The 18653-nt window shown below is 50.9% G+C and overlaps 1 protein-coding gene across 1 annotated transcript in view; it reads right to left on the bottom strand.

Annotated features, from left to right (window-relative positions):
* The window catches only part of ITPK1 (inositol-tetrakisphosphate 1-kinase), a 299388-nt gene extending 285759 nt beyond the window's left edge, over nucleotides 1-13629 (bottom strand). Inside the window, exon 1 of the mRNA XM_030214763.1 lies at nucleotides 12825-13629. Coding sequence (XP_030070623.1) covers nucleotides 12825-12919 — 95 coding nt within the window. The 5' untranslated portion in view covers nucleotides 12920-13629. The remainder of the gene's footprint in view (nucleotides 1-12824) is intronic.
* Nucleotides 13630-18653: the final 5024 nt, after the last annotated feature.

Below are 18653 nucleotides of genomic sequence, written 5' to 3'. Positions count from 1 at the left end.
TACACAAAAAACCGTCCCCCCCAACCCCCCCCAAACATTCAACTCAACTTCAAGCGTACATGCTTCCACCAAACCCCAAAGGTCTTTACCCCCACCTCCACCCGTTCCCATCGGGCCACTTCCTGGACAGCTCGGACAACGTCCCAGGAGACCTGCTCAGCAGACCTGCACTCCTGGCCCAGGGACACCCCGCAGCGAGCCATCCATAGGCAGTATCTGATGATAACTGAGATTAGAAAGGCGGTACCTGGCTCTAGCCGCCCCGTCTCCCCCTGCCTCCCATACACCCAGTCCGCATAGGTGTAGGACGTGAAGCTGGGGATGGCCAGCAAGGCAGCCACTCTCCGGCAAACCGCTACGGAGAATGGACACTCCTTCAGGAAGTGGTCCATGGTCTCCAGCCGGCCAGCACACTCCCCCCTCGGGCAGTCTCGGTCCTGCTGGTTCCTACACCGAAGGTTTGCCCTAACATACAACCTGCCATGTAGGGACAGCCAAGCAATGTCCCTGTACTTGTGTGGGATGCGTTTGGATGAAATAAAACGCAGGCCCTGCCTCAGCACGGGCTCCGGAGCATCCCTAAGAGCCATGGGAGAGGAGAAGCGTTGGGAGCGAACCCGCTCCACCCAGATCTCCCTCTGCCCTGCCCTAACTTCCTCCCATGTAATGTCCCACAGCCGAACCAGCTTTACCAAAGATTTATAGTAGCCTACCCCCTCCGGGAACCCTTTCCGCAACCGTCCCACCCTACCTCCCCCCAACCAAGGACCCCAAAATCCCTCCCACCACTGGACAACACTGTGTACCCATCCTGGGGCATTCAGACCCCCCGCCCGCCCCAGGTTAAACTGGATGAAGAGGGAGGAGAATAGCAAGACTGGGTTTACCATTCCCACCCCCCCTTCCTCCCGCGACCGGTAAGTGAAATTACGTCGAACTGGGTTCATCCTGTTCCCCCACAGGAGTTGAAAGAACACGCTGTAAATTGCCGTGAAACAGCGTTCCGGCAGGAGACAGATGTAGCTCAGGAACAGGAACATGGGGACCACCTGGCTCTTCAGCAACCGGACCCGGTCCTCCATGGGCATCCGCCACCCCTTCCAGCGGTCCACCTTCTCCCTCGCCTCCGCTATCCTTTGTTCCCAATTTTCCCGCCCGTAATCCCCTCCCCCAAAATACACTCCCAAAACCCTCATTTTCTCTATCCCATCCGGGAACCCTCCACCTAAATTAAACCGCCGTCCCTCTGGCCCCACCCACAGGCTGGTGCTCTTGCCCAGGTTTACCCGAGACCCCGAAGCCTGGGAGTATGCTGCAAGGGTCTCCTGCAGCCTCCTCCCCTCCCTGCGATCCGCCACCCAGACGGTGATATCGTCCGCATAGGCGATGACTCGCAACACATTCCCTTTGCCTACCTCCACTCCTCTGAGCCCGTCCTCCCCCCCCCCCCCTTCCAGCCTCCTCACCAGGGGATCAATGGCGAAAGCGTACAGCAGGGGGCTCAACGGGCACCCCTGCCGCACCCCCGCCGAGATCCCCACCTCCGCCCCCCTCCATCCATTCACCAGGGGAAAGAATCGCGCCCCCGCATACAATAACTGAAGTTGCGCGATCCATTCCCCCGGGAATCCATAGTGGTCTAGGACCTTCCATAAAAAACCCCACTGCACTCGGTCGAAAGCCTTGTCCTGGTCCAAGGCCACGACCAGCCTGCCCTCTCCCACCCGACTACGTTCCAGGCCCTCCCTCACCCAGGCCACTGCCTCTAGCACCCCCCTTCCCGGGACCCCACACCCCTGCGGGGCTGCCAGCACTTCCCCGGAGATCTTCCTCATGCGAGCAAGGAGCATGTGAGCGAAGATCTTCCGGTCGGTGTTCAGAAGTGCAATCGGCCGCCAATTTGCCACATCCTGGGGGTCCTTGCCTTTGCTAAGGAGGACCAAAGCTGATGCCCCCATCGACTCAGGCAAGGATCCCCCTGTTCGTGCCGCCTCCCAGATTGCCAACAAGACTGGCGCCAACTGATCCCTAAACCGCTGGTAGAACTCTGCCGGGAGTCCGTCTGGCCCCGGCGCCGTCCTGCGCCGCAAGGCCCCAATGGCCTCCTGTACCTCCCGCAGCGTCCACGGCCGCAGCAAGGCCCGAAGATGAGGCCCCCCCTTACCCACCCCTGGGGTTTCCTCAATGTACCTCGCCATGGCCTCCTCCCCCAACCGTTGGTCCAAAAAGACCCGCCCAAAGTGGGTCCCCACCACCTGCAAGATACCTTCCCTAGACTGCTGGAGCGTCCCCCCCTCATCCCTTAACCCCTCTACCACCCTCCTCTCCCTTCTTTCCTTACAGCAGTCATAAGGGTTCGGGCTGAGCAGCTTCCCGAAGTCCCGCTCATAGACGAGGGAAGAGTACCGATTGTATTGTACCCGTTCCACCTCCTGCTGCAAGGCCTCAATGTCCTCCCTCTTCCCTCCCCTGGAAATCAAATTGTCCCTTCGCTTCCTCAGAGCAGTTCCTAGCCGGGTGACCTCCCTCCCCTGCCTCCTCGCCTGACGGAGAAAGAACCCCCTGGTGCGGTGTTTCAAAACTTCCCACCAGTCCCCTAGGGAAGGGAAGACACCCTGAATGGATACCTGGTCTGCCAGAAACTCCAGATACTCCTGGTACAACACCCCCTCCCTCAACCATTTCTGATTTAAACGCCACAATCCTTTCCCCAATCCGTGAATCCCCCCTCCCCCCAGCTCGACCAGCACCATCTTGTGGTCTGAGAAATCAACCTCTACCACCCTTGGTGCCTTCCCACACGCCCCTCCCCGAACTAAAAACCGGTCGATTCTACTTCTACAAGTGCCCCGGGCAAAAGTGAAACCCTGCGTCCCACCACCAAACTCTATGTGCGCGTCCACCAATCCCGCTCCCTTCATGATCCCTGCTAGCCGTACCCCATCGTAACCTACTTGCGCCGCCCTCCCCCCCCTATCCTCCTTCCTCAGGACTGTGTTAAAATCCCCCCCCCAAACTAGCTGCCGTGAGGTGTAAAGGTACGGCCGAATTTTCCCAAACAGTGCTGCCCTTCCCCGTTTGCTTTGCGGCCCGTAGATGTTAATCACCCGCAAAGCCACCCCCCGCAATCTCACATCTAACACCAGACACCTCCCAATTCCCAGCTCCACCACCCTCTGGATCTCTACTTTAAATGTTTTGAAGAGGATGCCTATCCCCCCATACCGTTCCCCTGCCAGACCCCAAATAGAGGGCCCCCATCTCCAGGCCTGCTTTGCCCGCCGAACCTCCTCCAGCGTTCGCAGCCTGGTCTCCTGCAGAAGAAAACAGTCCACCGCCACGGCAGAGAGGCCATCGAACGCCAAGCATCTCGCCCTCTGGGAGGCGACACTAGCCACATTAAGTGTGGCGAATGTTAACAGCAGTCCAGCCATCATTGTGCCGTTCCATACCCCCCGCCCTCCTGGCTACCTTCCCTCTGCTCCATACTACCTCCAGGGATCCCTTCCCCTTCACCCTCCCCTTCCTCGTCCGCCCAGTCCCGGACCCCTAGCTCAAAAAGCCCCCCCCCCCCCTTTCCTTACTTTCTTCCTCCCCTTCTTCCTCTTTTCTTCGCCCACCTCCCTCCCTCCTTGGGAGTCGTCCTCTGACCCTCCCCCCCCTGCCTCCTCTCCCGCCCCTTCTGCCCCTTCTTTGACCCCCTCCATCAATCCTGCCTCCAGCCCATCCTCCCTCTCCTCTCTTGCCTTCATCCCTGCCTCCTGTCCTACCCTCCTTCTCTCCCCCACCCTCCCTTCAGCCCCCCCAATCTGCCCCCCACCTCCCCGACCTCCTCCACTACCATTTCCTCCTCTTCGTCCCTCAAAACCTTCTCCCTCTTCTTCTTCTTCCTTTTACCTGCTGTTCCCTTTCCAGCGTCTGCCATGCTTTCCAACCCATCCTGCCGGCTCATCCCATCCTCTCCTTCCTCTCCTGCCAGTTCGTCACCCCCTCCCTCATCTTCCAATCCCCTAAATCTGTTCTCTACTTCTATCCCCATTCCTGCCTCCCCTCCCCCTTCCTCCCGTACCCCCGTCACCTTCCGTTGTTTTTTTGACACCCGCGTCCAACCCTCATCTGCCCCGTCCTGCCGCTTCCGCCCTTCCCCCAACCCTTCCCCACCTCCCACTCCCTGTCCCTCCGCAGCTCCTTTCCCCCCCCACCCCGGGAACCTGATCTCGCCCTACATTCACTCCCCCCCTCTCCCTCTGAACTGGACCGCCCCCTCCCATGTCCTCCTCTCCCCCGTTATGGGAGGCCCAAGGGCAAGCTCTGAATGCATGCCCCAGACCCCCACACAAATTACACCGGATAGATGCACAAGACTCCGTAGGATGCTCCTTAGACCCGCACTTCCCACACTGCCGTACTGGGCACGACATACTAAAATGTCTGAATGACCCGCACTTGTGACATTGCCGCGGCTGCCCCTTGTAAAAGCAGAGGATCCGATCCCTGCCAATGAACGCCGCGGAGGGAATGTGCTGGGTCACGTCTCCTGCCTGCTTCAGCCTAACCTGCGCACACCATCCTCCCGCCCACACCCTACTGGGGTCAGGGAGTTTGGACAAGGGGGTACGCAATTCTGCGTACCGCTGTAGCCAGAAGGCCAGGTCCGCCCCTGAAATGGATTCATTTCGGACCAGCAGGGTTACCTGCACCAGGTCAGGTCTGCTGATCGGTACGGCCCTAAAGTTTCTCCAATCCCCTTTCCCCCTTACCCCCTCGTATTTCTCCCAGAAGACCTCCATGCCTCGCTGGGTCAGAAAACTAACATCATACTCTGGGATATTCACCGGGTGGATACAGGCATAGAGGTCCTCTGGGAGAAATCCTAAACCCAAGACCAACTTCAGGGCCTCATCCCTACTTGGCATCCCCCCCTCCCCCACCCACCTTAACTGAATCACATTCCTCCTTTTGGGAACCTGGCCCCCCCACCCTCCCCCCCCATCCTTCCCCAATGCTTCCTGCCCCCCCATTCCCCCTGCGCCCGCCCCTCCCACCTACTACCGCCGCAAAGGATGGAGCACCCCCCCACCGTCCCCCTCCTCCATCTCCTGCACTGAGACCCCCCTGCTCCTGCTGCGCCGTACACCCCCCTCTCTCTCTTGCCTCCCCTCTCAGCCTCCCTCCCTTCTCTCCCTTCTGTCAGCAGACTTTGCACATCCCCTGCCTTCACAGTGTCCTTCTGTACCATTTCCCCTGCAGCAAAAAACCTGCCATTGTCCCCTTCAACACGTTCGCTAGAGTCAGTGAGAGCAGGTTCCCCTAAATACTTGTTCCCCTCCCAATGCCCCTGACCCCCTCCCCCGCCCACCGAGCCAACCCTCCCCTCCCGGCCCGAACACTCCCCCCTGGCTCGCACCCCTGCAGCCTGGCCAACTGCAAAGTCAAAGGTACCAGTCAAGTTTCCTTCTGGCGCACACTGCAAGGCAAACACCTCCCGCTCCTCCCCCCCCGGAACCTGCTCTCTGTGCTGGGTCCCTCCTTGCAACGTGCTGCTCCAGCTTTCCCTGTGCGGGCCCGCTGTTTTCCTGGGAACTGGTCTCCCCTCTGGCGTCCTGCTTCGTTGGGACTTCCTGCTCTGCCGTTTTGCAAAGTAAGAGTGGCTTCCCGCACTCCAGCACCACTCGCTCTCCCAAACATGGGGAATCCTCCTGCGCTGTAGCATTCTCCTCTGCGGCCATCCCTGCTCCTCCAGCCCGATTGGCTGGCGCCTCCTGCTCCAATGTGCTGGGCGGGCATGGCATCCCGCCACCCGGCAGCGCAGTTCCTTGCCATTCTGAACCTTTATGTGGGGAACACTGTGTGGCCTCCTGTGCTTTCTCTATGGAAAACCACTCCTTGTCTTCACCTGCCTTTCTTCCTGCATTCTCCTTTAAGAGGCAGCTCCCTGCTGGAACATCTCCACTTTCAGTCCTTAGCCCTGCTGCAGGCTGATTGGCTGGAACATCCTGCTCCTCAGAGCTTTGTGGGTGAGGCCTCCCAGGCATTTTTTCCTTGCAGTCTGCTCCTACTACAGGCAATGGGAACAGGACAACCTCCTCTTCTCCAGGTAAGTTCTCTGTTTCAACTTCCACCACCACTTCTGTGGAAAAAGGTTTCTCTCCTGAAATTGCAGCCTCTGTTTCAACAATGTGAAAAGTCTTAGTGTTAAAGTTTTTTTCCTGTTCTGTTCTCCCACACTCAGGTGCTCTCAATGAGGCTTCCACAGCCCCACCTTCAGTCCTGCTTACTCCAGAAGCTGCCTGCAGAGGCCCTGACTGACTAGCAAGGTATTGCATGAATTTCAATGTATTTTGGGTGCTAGTTCCTGGCAGCTCCCCTGATGCTTCAATGTTCTGGGGTCCAAAGCCTGGGCTGATTCCTTCCTGCTCTGTTTGTTGCTTCCACTGTACCGAGGCTGACGGGGCCTGTCCCCCCGAGGCCATCCTGTCTCTGTTGATATAGAGTTCTCTCAGAGGATTTCCAGGGCCTTTCCTCAGGGCCCTCAGCAGCTGTTCTTTTCTCTGGAGAAGCCTAAGCAGCCTGGTTTCCTCTTTCATATAGGTCTTGCGATGCTCTGCTGGGGCCAGCCTGCTCAGGGCTTTTGCCATTTTGACTCGCTTCCCCAGGTCCACCACCTCCTTCTCCGTACTTTTAATTCTCTTCACCACTTTAATTATGCCACTGGCCGGGTCCTCTGGATCCTGGCAGTAGTCCACAAGCTCTTCCTCCTCTAGATCGTCACTATCCTCACTGCTTTCCTCCTCCACCTCCGGCAGGGCCTCTTGACAGATCTCCATTACCACTCTTTCCTTCTCAGACCAGCTCTTCTCTAGGGTCTCCGCCAGCTCTCTCCCCCCCTCACCTGCTGGACGTCGTGCGGCCGCGAGGGGGGTACCAGTCCGGCTTCCTCCCTTGGAGTCTGGCCCTCTTCTATCCACAGGGCTCCTTTCCCTCCTCCCTGCGGCACTGCAAGGGAGGAGACCGCTTTTCCTGACCCTCTGGTCCCTGAGCCCAAGAGGCCCCATGGCCTGGGCCTGTCCTGGGGAACGCTCCCCAGAGGCCCTCCACATCCTTGGGGAGGGAGTTAGGCCTCACTCTCCTCCCACTGGAAGTCTGCAGAGCTCTCTGAAACACCTCCTTCCACCTCAGCAGACTGGATGGACCGTGCAGGTCTTTTTTCTGCCGTCATCTACTATGTTACTATGCTACTATGTTAAACGTTAGCGACGCCCATAGGAATGCATTGGCATCTCTAATGTTTAGCATGCCTACAATTTTAGAACGCGCCAAAAATGTGAGCGCGCCCTTAGTAAAAGACCGCCTTAACGAAACCATATTTCATGCCAATGTCACAAGCTAATCATAGGCAAATTTGAAACTTGTACTCTAAACAGGGAAAGCCTGCCGAACGCGTGTACACAAGGCTCTGCACCAAACATAGCTAGCGCACTGTGCACATGTCTGAGCAAAACAAAAAAAAAACGTGTTGTTAACGTGCAATGGGATGATATTCTACAGATGACCCTTGCAAAACTTTCTTGCATATAAAATGTTTATGAGGTTGATATTCATGCATAGAACAACATTCCGGTGCATGCATGGATACAATTTTTTTTTTGTTTGGACCTGCCTGCAGAACGGTCACCTCCTGTTCCGTTGTAAAAACTGTGGATACTGTTGTGCACACACACAAAAAAAGAAAAATATGGCATTAAATCCTGCATCCTGGTTCATAAAATCATCTACGGCGAAGCCCCGGGATTCATGACAGACCTCATAGACCTACCAACCAGAAATACAACAAGATCAACACGAACATATCTAAATCTCCATTACCCAAGCTGCAAAGGCCTCAAATACAAATCAACCTATGCATCCAGCTTCTCCTATATAAGCACACAACTATGGAACGCATTGCCAAACGCCGTGAAAGCAACATATGACCACCTAAACTTCCGGAAACTACTACAAACTAACCTGTTCAAAATGGCATACCCCAACGATCCAACTTAAATGTCCTAACTCTGCAACATAACTTAACCAAAGCTCGTGCAGGACATAACTTAACTCTTCCTCCTTACGATTACCCAATGTGTCTGTCACACATGAACTCTACTCTGCCACAACATCACTCTGTATTTGTTCATACCGATATTGGCGATCGCCTGTACAGCAACACATTGAGCCTGCAAATAGGTGGGAAAACGTGGGATACAAATGTAACAAATAAATAAATAAAACCAACCCATCTTCATTTCCTCAGAACTGGCGGTAAATTTTTCGCATTGTGCTGGTCTTCAAACCTTTTATGTTACCATCTGCATTGCAGTGGAATAACTAACAGCCTCGTTACTAATCATTTTAATATGATGTGCACCGATGTCTACCGCATGATTTAACTTCTCCGCTGAACCCCTTTCTGCATTGTGTGTCCAGTAACATACTGTGGACAGAAAAGCACATAGTTACCACGCAACTTTCTGCATCAGTCCCTTAGTTAATTAGAAGTCTGACTTAACTGATATCATTACTATCATTTCTGCCAAGGACTCTGATAATTACCACCCAGGAACGCCAAAAAATTATCCCGCATGTTTCTCAATCTTCACTTCCCCAGCTGCAAAGGGCTAAAATACAAACTAATTAATGCATGCGTCAAACTTTTCCTACCCGAGTACACAGTTATGGAATGCACCGCCACGCAACTTAAAAACTATCTATGAATTAACTAACTTTCGGATATCTCTGAAGACCCACCCCTTCAATAAGGCATACGACAAAGATCAACAAGTGTAAATGTAACGCATATCCACCCTACCTACAATCAGAATTGCTTTCTCACATATCCGCTTGCTTAATTTTCTATTATGTTATTCGCGGTCTCTATGTAACACTAAATTGTCTAATTCCTAATCTATTAGCCACCAAGAATGTTACATTATAAGCCGCACTGAGCCTGCAAAAAGGAGGGAAAATGTGGGATACAAATGCAATAAATAAATAAATAAATATTACTTGAAAAAAATAGTTGGGAAAAAGATGATATTTTTAGGTGAATGAGTGTAACTTTTGATGCTTTTCAAAATGTGGATGTTAAAGGTCCTTTCTTCAGGGGATCTAAAATACTCCACTGTTTAAAAAAACATATAGGTGCTCATTTTCAAAGCACACAAACTTAAAGAGAATGATACAGGGACAAAGTTCTGTCCCCATCCCCATGGGCTCTGTCCTCATCTGCAGAAGCCTCGAACAATTATGATTTTATATTTAAATCTTTTTATTAAAATATAAAAAGGAACAATATGCTGTGTAACTGTTGTGTATAAATTACAAATAGAAAACAATAATAACAATGAGCAGCTATAATAACCCTCCTTCCCACCACCACCCTCTACCTTTCCAACCTCAACAATAGGTGATTTCTACTACCCCAAGGAATCTTAATCCACCCTGTTACAAAATACAACCTGTTATGTATGCCCTAGAGGGGAAAAATATGCCCTATGAAGCACTGTTATGATTTTTTTAAATCTGTGGATGAATAAGAAATCTCAGGATTCAGTCTAGCTCTCCTGTCTTCCACAGTCCTTCCTACAATAGAAGATGTCTTCTTAGACGTGCTGTTAGTAGGATGTACAGAATTCCCCCATGCAAATTTTGCTAGTTGTGGCTTGTTTTTCCAAAAAATCAAAATATCATTGTCTGAATCAAACATAAAATAACAGTCCAGTTCATTAACAGGGCTGGAGACGTGGGATCTGTTCCCGCATGCTCTGTCCCCGTCCCCGCTGTTACTGCGGGTCCCCGTCCCCTTCTCTAGCTCATATTCAAAGCACTTAGGCTTAAAAAGTTCCATAGGTTCCTACGTAATTTTGAAAGTCTAAGTGCTTTGAAAATATGCCCTCCACCTAACTTTGGACCCTGTTCAGTTAGGCGCACTAGCGTTTTTAGAGCGTGCTAAACGATAGAGACACCCATAGGAATATACGGATGTCTTTTGCGTTTAGCACACATTAAAAACGCTAATGTACCCTTAGCGTAGCTTAGTAAACAAGGCCCTTAGTAAGTCTATGTACTTTGAAAATGAGCCCCATAGTAACTTATGGAACTTCGCTGCACCCTACGCCTTGCCCCATCCTTGGCCACCTTTAAATCTAGACTGAAAGCCCACCTCTTTAGCCTTGCTATCGACTCATAACCACTCGCCTCCACCTACCCTCCTCTCCTCCTTCCTGTACACATTAATTGATTTGATTACTTTATTTTTTGTCTATTAGATTGTAAGCTCTTTGAGCAGGGACTGTCTTTCTTCTATGTTTGTGCAGCGCTGCGTACGCCTTATAGCGCTATAGAAATGCTAAATAGTAGTAGCAGTAACTTCGTAAGTCTATATGCTTTAAAAATGAGCCTCATACTCTTGTTTCATGTACATGATTATTATTATTTTTTGTTACATTTGTACCCTGCGCTTTCCCACTCATTGCAGGCTCAATGCGGCTTACATGGGGCAATGGAGGGTTAAGTGACTTGCCCAGAGTCACAAGGAGCTGCCTGTGCCGGGAATCGAACTCAGTTCCTCAGTTCTCCAGGACCAAAGTCCACCACCCTAACCACTAGGTCACTCCTCCACTGTTGCTACTATTGGAGATTCTACATGGAATGTTGCTACTATTGGAGATTCTACATGGAATGTTGCTATTCCACTAGCAACATTCCATGTAGAAGTCGGCCTTTGCAGATCACCAATGTGGCTGCGCAGGCTTCTACATGGAATGTTGCTAGTGGAATAGCAACATTCCATGTAGAATCTCCAATAGTAGCAACATTCCATGTAGAATCTCCAATAGTATCTATTTTATTTTTGTTACATTTGTACCCTGCGCTTTCCCACTCATGGCAGGCTCAATGCGGCTTACATGGGACAATGGAGGGTTAAGTGACTTGCCCAGAGTCACAAGGAGCTGCCTGTGCCGGGAATCAAACTCAGTTCCTCAGTTCCCCAGGACCAAAGTCCACCACCCTAACCACTAGGCCACTTCTCCACATTTGTACCCCACATTTTCCCACCTATTTGCAGGCTCAATGTGGCTTACATAATACCGTAAAGGCATTCACCAGTCGGTTGATAACAAATACAAGGTTGTATTGTGGCCGAATGAGGTAGGTGTGCGTCAGGCACCTTGAAGGTCGAAGGGGATGAAGATTGTATGTTGTCCATTACGATCATTGGTTGTGCTGTGTTGCTGGGTGTTGGGATTTATGATCATCAGAAAATTAATTAAAATGAACTTTAAAGCATTTAATGCTAAAGGGAAATGGGATGGTGTGACAAAAAGTGGGTTTTTAAGCCTGTAAACTGTATTATTTCTTGAAGTGTATTTCTCCTATTGTCCAGCAGGTGGTGATTTTTTTTTTTTTATTGTAAAGCTGTGGCAGAAAGTGACTGTTCTTTCTTTAGTTTACCACAGAGAAGAAAGTACCTGCAGTATACTTTTAAAATGTGCTGCTCTGGGCTCTGATTGGCCCAGGAGTTCAAATCCAGTCTGGAAATACTGGATTTTGCTCCAGTCCCAGTCAGGGAGAGGAGAGAGAAAGGTCTTTTCACTGAGACCAGTTATATTCTGTAACCTATGAGCAGCTATTTTTTCCTGTACTCCCCAGGCACATTCCAGGTAGTGACTAAATGTTTAGATAGTTTTAATATTGATCCATAATCAGTAACCAGTTATTGTGTGCTGTTTTTATGGTTCACAGTTCAATATTTTTATGACAAACCTTGTTTTAGTTTATTGAATCTGCTAGTGGTTTGGGTGCTGGGTCTGTGGGTGCTTTCCAGGACCCCTGAGACCTAGAAATCACCGGGAAATACCTTGAGAGTGGGAGACTCACCCAGAGGCAAGTGGGACCCAGTCGGTGGGGTGGAGGGTGCTGATGTAGAGCACAAGCGGCAGGTGCAGGCGGACCTGAGCTGTGCCGGGGATAGACCTTCTAAGTGGCTGCAGGATTAGCCCCAGGCAGGTGGGCCAGGCATTTTGTGACACATGGGATTTGATATACTGCCTTTCTGTGATTACAAAATGGTTTACATATTCTATTCTGGTACTTATTTTGTGTGACTGTCCCAGAACCACAGGGAGCAGCAGTGGGAATTGAACCCACTGCTCTAACCATTTGGCTACTCTTTAAACACTGACTATTTCATTGGACTAACAGGTATTAACACCACATGACATCCCCAATTATGAATTAATTTCTCACAGGCTTGCTCATTTCCACTAGGCTGGTGAATACCCCTATGCGCATGTAAGATGTCATTCAGTAGTGACAGCGATTGGGGATCTCCTAGAAAAGCAAAGTGGAGAGAGCCAAGCTGCATATGCAAAGACTACGTCACATTTAGTGCCACCGAAAGGCAATTTTGTGGCTACTGTCACATACAACCGTAAACTGCTAAAGATCTGGAGCGAAATGAAAGAAGCTGGAAACTCCTCCACCCCCCGCACAGGGAATCACGGGGTACTTCTCTCTCCTTGCGGTATCTCCCAGATACCTCCTAAACGTGCGGCCACTGTGAGAGAACACTCCTTTCCAAAGGAGAGAGAAAAATGATGTTAAGCTCGTTTCCCGTTGCTAATAAACATGTTCTTATCGTTTCTAGTCTAATTTGCAGGCTTTCTTTTTTAAGTAGCAATTAACAGGTCTTAAGCCACGCCGCCCGCATAAGGCTATAATTGCAGGTTCATTTGCTGCTCATACAGGCCCTCCACACTTAAATCACAGATATTCTGCCTTACCTGCACAGCTCGGCGAAGGCCTGAAAATTCAGCTTTTTCATCTTCTTCTCACTCAGCCAGTAGCCGACTCTTTTCCCTTTCAGAAACGTCTGCATCTTCCCCTCCTCTTCTTCGACCCAGGGAGCAGCGGCGCGTCCGTTCCAGCAGACAACGACGAGGCGCGGAAGCGGCGAAGGAGGAAATCCGCCCGGCGTCGCGAGCCGAAGAAGCCTGTGTGTGGAAAAGGAAGAAGAGCGCGCGAGACAGGGGCGCGTGGGGCTCTTTTCGAACGCAGGGACCCGGGAACCGCCGCGGCTCGTGCAGGGAGGGAAGCACAAGCTACTCCTCCTCCCAGTGTGCACCGAGCCAGATCCGCGCGCGCCTTTTCCCAGCAGCTGTAATTGTGTAACCTGCAGGCAGTCCCAGCCGGGCTCCGGAACGCTTTGCCTTTGCCCCCGGCTCCTTTCCCTCCCCGGCCTGAGCGACGAGGAGGAGGTTCGCTTCTAGTCTCCTACTTATACGGGGCACCCAAGCTTGCTGGTTTCGCCGTCAGATGCACCCTCCCGCCCCTGGTTCTCTTCGGCGTCTCCGTTTCATTCACTCAACTGGTGGTGGGGGCAAAGCAACGCAGCGGAGCCCAGCCTCTAGTCCGCCCACACGGGCACGGAGTCCGGGGGAGCAGCAGCAACTGCGGCACGACCCACAGCTGCCTCGCGCCGTGGCTACTCGAGCATTTCCCGCGAAATCTGCTGCGTGCACCAGGGGAAAGCCCTGGGCTTGCAGCCCAACATCCTGAGTCCCTGGGAGTGCTTCAGCAAGGGCCTGCAGCTTTGGTCCGCTAAAACTACAGCCTTCCTCGGAGAAGAAGTTGGATGCCTTTGTGTTGGGGGGGGGGGTCATCCGAAGGTGTTTCTACTGGCAACTGATATTACTTTCTTTTTCTTTTATTGGCTTTCAACATTGTTTTCATCCTAAGCCAGCCATCATCCTACTCCAGAAATATCTGTACCTATTTTTAACATATATTTGCCCTTTTTCTAAATCTTAGCTTAAGGTGCATTATATATTCAAGTACAGGATTGAGTTTCCTGATAAAAAAAAAAACTGCCTTATAATAAATTAGTTGCACTTGAAGCAAGGGAGGGTTAGGTTAACTTGCCCATGTTCACAAAGATTGTCAGTAAGAAAAGCAGAATTTAAATCCCCATCGTCCCCAGTTCATAACTACTTCTCTAACCACTAAGGGGCTGAGGCTCAAAACTAAGGCCAGTGCTAAAAGGAGGTTAGCGCCAAGTTTGCATGCACATCAGCGTAGACCACATTTAAATGCATGTTAATGTGGTCATTACCTACCCCCATAGCTATTCTAAAACTTGATATACCAGCTTTCACAAAAAGAAAAAATCAAAGCAGTTTACATCTTGTAGAAAACTGGAAAGGAACTACAAAACTGACAGGACAGCTATAGCAAAGCAAGAAAACTATAAAAGGATATGAAGAAAGCAAAACACACGCACCCCTACCCCACTAGTCCATCTGGGTTCCAACACCAGAGGGAAAAACCTGAGTGAAGAGATGTCTTCAAAAGCATTTTTGGATATAGGATAGGACTGCTCTGACCAAAATTCAAGGGGCAATGAGTTCCAAAGTCAGGGGGTGAGGGCAAAGAATGCGGAGGGCCTGGTAGACTCTAGTCTGGAACAAGAACCAGATGGGGAAGTGAGATGATGAGCAGAGGAGGAACTCAGGGAACAAGATGGCGGGTAAGACAAAATAAGAGAGGAAAGCTAATGGGGAATTCCTGAGTAAAGAGCTTGTGCACAATCTTGAGTTGGATCCTGAAAATAACGGGACGCCAGTGATTCTATAAGGAGGAGGCTGTGTCATGATCATATTTACCTGTGTGGGAAATTTTATCAAACTCTAATCATATCAAATATTTTTTATTTAGTACAAATAGTAAACATGGATACACAAAACCATTCATTCATCTTTAGCCACACGTACACAGATTTTTCATTAATAGTGAATCAATGCTTTTTGCAACGACTTACAAGCAGATGATCAAAAGCCCCACGCTGTTCCAAACAGCGCTTTAAAAAATAGCGCTGGAACAGCACGGGGTGTTATTGGACCTATGATCAGAGATAATGACATGCAAATTTAAGCACACAATTATCTGTAGTCATAGGGTAAACGTGCAGGAGGATTGTGCCTAACTTGTTTGACATGTCTAGGCTGTCAAAAGCCCAGACCTGTCAAACACAGGGGCTGGCGGTCCATGGGAACACCAGACCCCCAACTACCCCTGCCCTGAGCAAGGCAAAATGGGAACTGGAGGACAAGCGGACCTCCGGTCCCCCTGACAGGTTGAGGGAGGGTTGGAGATCCGGTGGGTCTTCAGCCCCCCCCCCCCAACCCCCTCCCCAGCATTTCTAAAAAGTCTGTACTGATGACCTGACCCCCCCCCCCCCCTGACAGTTCAGGGAGGGCTGGAGATCAGGTGGGTCTCCAGCCCCCCCCCTCAGCATTAGCAAGGGGCCCCTGGTGGTCCAGTGGGCTGCTGTCAATCCCACTACCCCCCCCCACCATCCTACTTTGAATTGGAGGAGGGAGGTAGCCTGCCTCCTTCCTCTTCCTTCAATGCCGCCTGCAAAATGGTGGCATCCAGCCCTGCCCAGTGTATTCTGGAATACATATGGTGTGAAGCCCTGCCCATTGCATCCCAGGATACACTGGGCAGGGCTGGATGCCACCATTTTGTAGGTGGCTTCAAAGGAAGAGGAGGGAGGCCTCCTCCAATTCAAGATAGCGGGATTGACAGTGGCCCACTGGTCCACCAGGGACCCCTTGCTAGTGCTAGGGAGCGCTGGAGACCCAACGGATCTCCAGCCCTCCCTGAATTGTGTTTGGGGGGGGGGGTCAGGTTGTCAGTCCCCCAATGGGCCACCAGGGACTTTTTAGAAATGCTGGGGGGGGGGGGGGGGGCTGGAGGCACACCAGATCTCCAGCCCTCCCTGAACCTGTGTCGGGGGGACCTCCAGCCCCCTGTTGCTGGGGGTCGTCAGTTCCTGGGGGGGGGGGGGAATGGGGGCCTGCTAGCATGTAAATGCATGCTGGACAGGTCTCACCATTCCTCCCCAATGGTCTGCAAACCATATCGCCAGCTCGGAGCTGGCGTAGGGTTTGCCGTAGCCAGCAAGCCAATCTTTGGTGCGCTGGTCACAGATCATTGGGGATGAATAGTTTTAGCATACTATTTAAGCTAAGCGCTCTGTTTTGCATGCTAGTTGCATTCAGAGCCCGCAAGCACTTTGTTTCACACGCTCGAGGACTCTGGGGCGGTAGCAAATGCAGGCACTAGTATGACGCTAACAGCCTCTAGCGCTGGCGTTTGCTTCTGATAATCTGTACGTTAGTTAGCCCTCTAAACAGGCCAGACCTCAACTTGCTTAGTATTCATTGAACTTTCCTTAATCAGCAAAACGGAAATGCTGATCTGAGCGACATCCTATGGCCTTGTGGAGATTCTGGAGACCTGCAACTGAACTTTTTACCTCTGGGTATGAGTTTGCTCCTCCTGATGAAGCAACTAGTGAAATGTGCGTCTGGTAGCGCTATACAAATGCTAATAATAAATAATAATAATAATAGATAATCATATCAAATATATTTTTTATTTAGTACAAATCAGTAAACATGGACACATAAAACCATTCATCTCCTGGCACTCACACACAGATTTTTCATTAATAGTGAATCAATATGCTTTTTGCAACAACTTAGCCCTCCAAACAGGCCAGACCTCAACTTGTTTAGTGTTCATTGAACTTTCCTTAATCAGCAACAAATATCACTTTACTTCACTTCTGCATGTCCTCAGGCCGTCCAGCCACAGTTTACTCTTTACATCTCTGTCTTTATTACTGCAGGGAAGAAGGTGAAACAGTTCCAAGTCACTTCAGCAAGCTGACAGTCTTAATGTGTATCAGCAATCAAAGCCTTCATTACAGAAAACTGTAAATCCAATGTCAATAGATGTGTGAATGACTGAACTTTAGGTGACTGCATAGGATAATCTTCAGCTGCACTCCTCTATGCAGCTGAAGATTATCCTATGCAGTCACCTAAAGTCTGGGACAGCGTTAGAAGGGTTGGTTTAGAAAAAAAGGTGTCCTTTCTCGCCCAGTTTGACTACCTTGCTGCACCAGCCCTTAAAAACATGGCCCCACCTCCTGACCCCACCTGTTTTGAGCATCAGCCTCCCCTTCCCCCATATTTAAAGAAAATGCCCTGGTGATCCAGTGGCCCCCTAGCCCCTCCCTCTGATATAAAAATGCCCTGGTGGGGTAGTGGAAGATAAGCTCCCCCAGATCCTCATGCCTTATACCTTGTAGGAAGCAGAAACAATGCCCACGTGCTCCTCCTCCAGACACCATTTTCAAGATGGTTGTGCTCCACTCTGTGTGGTGCATCCTGGGATGTGCTGGGTGGAGCCTAGCAACCGTATAGGGTAGTTAGGCGCTGCCCAATGCATCCCAGGATGCAGGGTGCCATTTTCAAGATGGCATCCGTTGAAGCAGAAGCAAGTGGGCATCACTCCCACTTCTTACAAGGTATTGGGAAGTGGGAGGAGGGGGGTAGGTCGGGCTGGGCTTTCGGTACACCACCAGGCTGTGACTAGGGAGGCCATTGGACCACCAGGAACGTTTTTAGATTGGATAATGGGAGGGGGCTGGGGGAGATAGAGAATTACCAGGGCATTTGTTTTACTGGAGGGAGGGGGCGGGGAACACCGGACCATTGTTTTTTAAAGATTTTAGTAAGAGGGGTGGGTCCGGTTGGGGTTGGTGGGATGTGTTTGTAGGGGATGGGAAGAGGTATTGGGTTAGGTTGGAGATAAGGGGCTTGCTGTGGCATGTCATTTAAAAAAAAAAAAAAGCTATTTTTCTGTCAGTGCCCGGGAGATAAGTGGCTCAGCCACTGACAGGAAAGTTGAGATTTTGTGGTATGAATTTGCATGCTCATTACTTTGAGCACGCTGTGGCAACTTTTCTGCATTAATTTCTCGGTAGAGTGTCACTCTACCTCATGCCTTTGAGCATCGGCCCCCCCAGGCTAGCCCTCCTTTTGGGGAGGTGAACATTGGGTGCAGTAATAGCAATATTTATTATTTATGTTAAGATTTTATTTATTTATTGCCTTTTTGAAGAAATGCACCCAAGGTGTTGCAATTGCTTAGTAACTCTGTACAGGTTATTCTTGCAGAACAGCAGTTAAAATAACATTTTTTAAAAACTCTCAAATAACAGTGGAGCAACTCCTCTCTAGAGTCACTGGGGAGGAAACTGATTGGAAGGGAGAGAGTGAGAAGCCCAGCCCCAAGGCCAGTGTTTATGGGAAAATGCTAAGGGAAATGTTTCTAGTTATTGAATGATAGTAGGGGACAGGGGCGTAGCCAGATGGCCAATTTTGGGTGGGCCTGAGCCCAAGGTGGTTGGGCATGGAATTAACACCCCCCCCCCCCCCAGGCCCCCACAAACCCCAAATATTAAATACTTGAGCTGGCGGGGATCCTCAAACCCTGCCAGCTGAAGATTTCCTCCTCGAGCAGCCAGCAGCAGTTGCCTCAAACTGATGCTCCTGCCAGCAGGCCGTGCATGCTGAGTGCTTTTGCATGTGAGAAAACTGAGCATGTGCAGAAGAGCTGGTCTCAGTGTCAGCTCAAGGCAAGTGCTGCTGGCTGACATTTGGAAGAGCGCTGGCTGCCCAGGGAGAGAAAATCTTCAGCTGGTAAGGTTTGGGGATCCCCACACGCATAGGAGCCAGCATTTCAAAATTATTGGGGGT

Source organism: Microcaecilia unicolor, chromosome 9 (genome assembly GCF_901765095.1).
Source record: "Microcaecilia unicolor chromosome 9, aMicUni1.1, whole genome shotgun sequence".
Taxonomy (NCBI): domain Eukaryota; kingdom Metazoa; phylum Chordata; class Amphibia; order Gymnophiona; family Siphonopidae; genus Microcaecilia; species Microcaecilia unicolor.
Note: the sequence above shows the minus strand (reverse complement) of the source record. Positions and strands in the feature narration are given on the sequence as shown.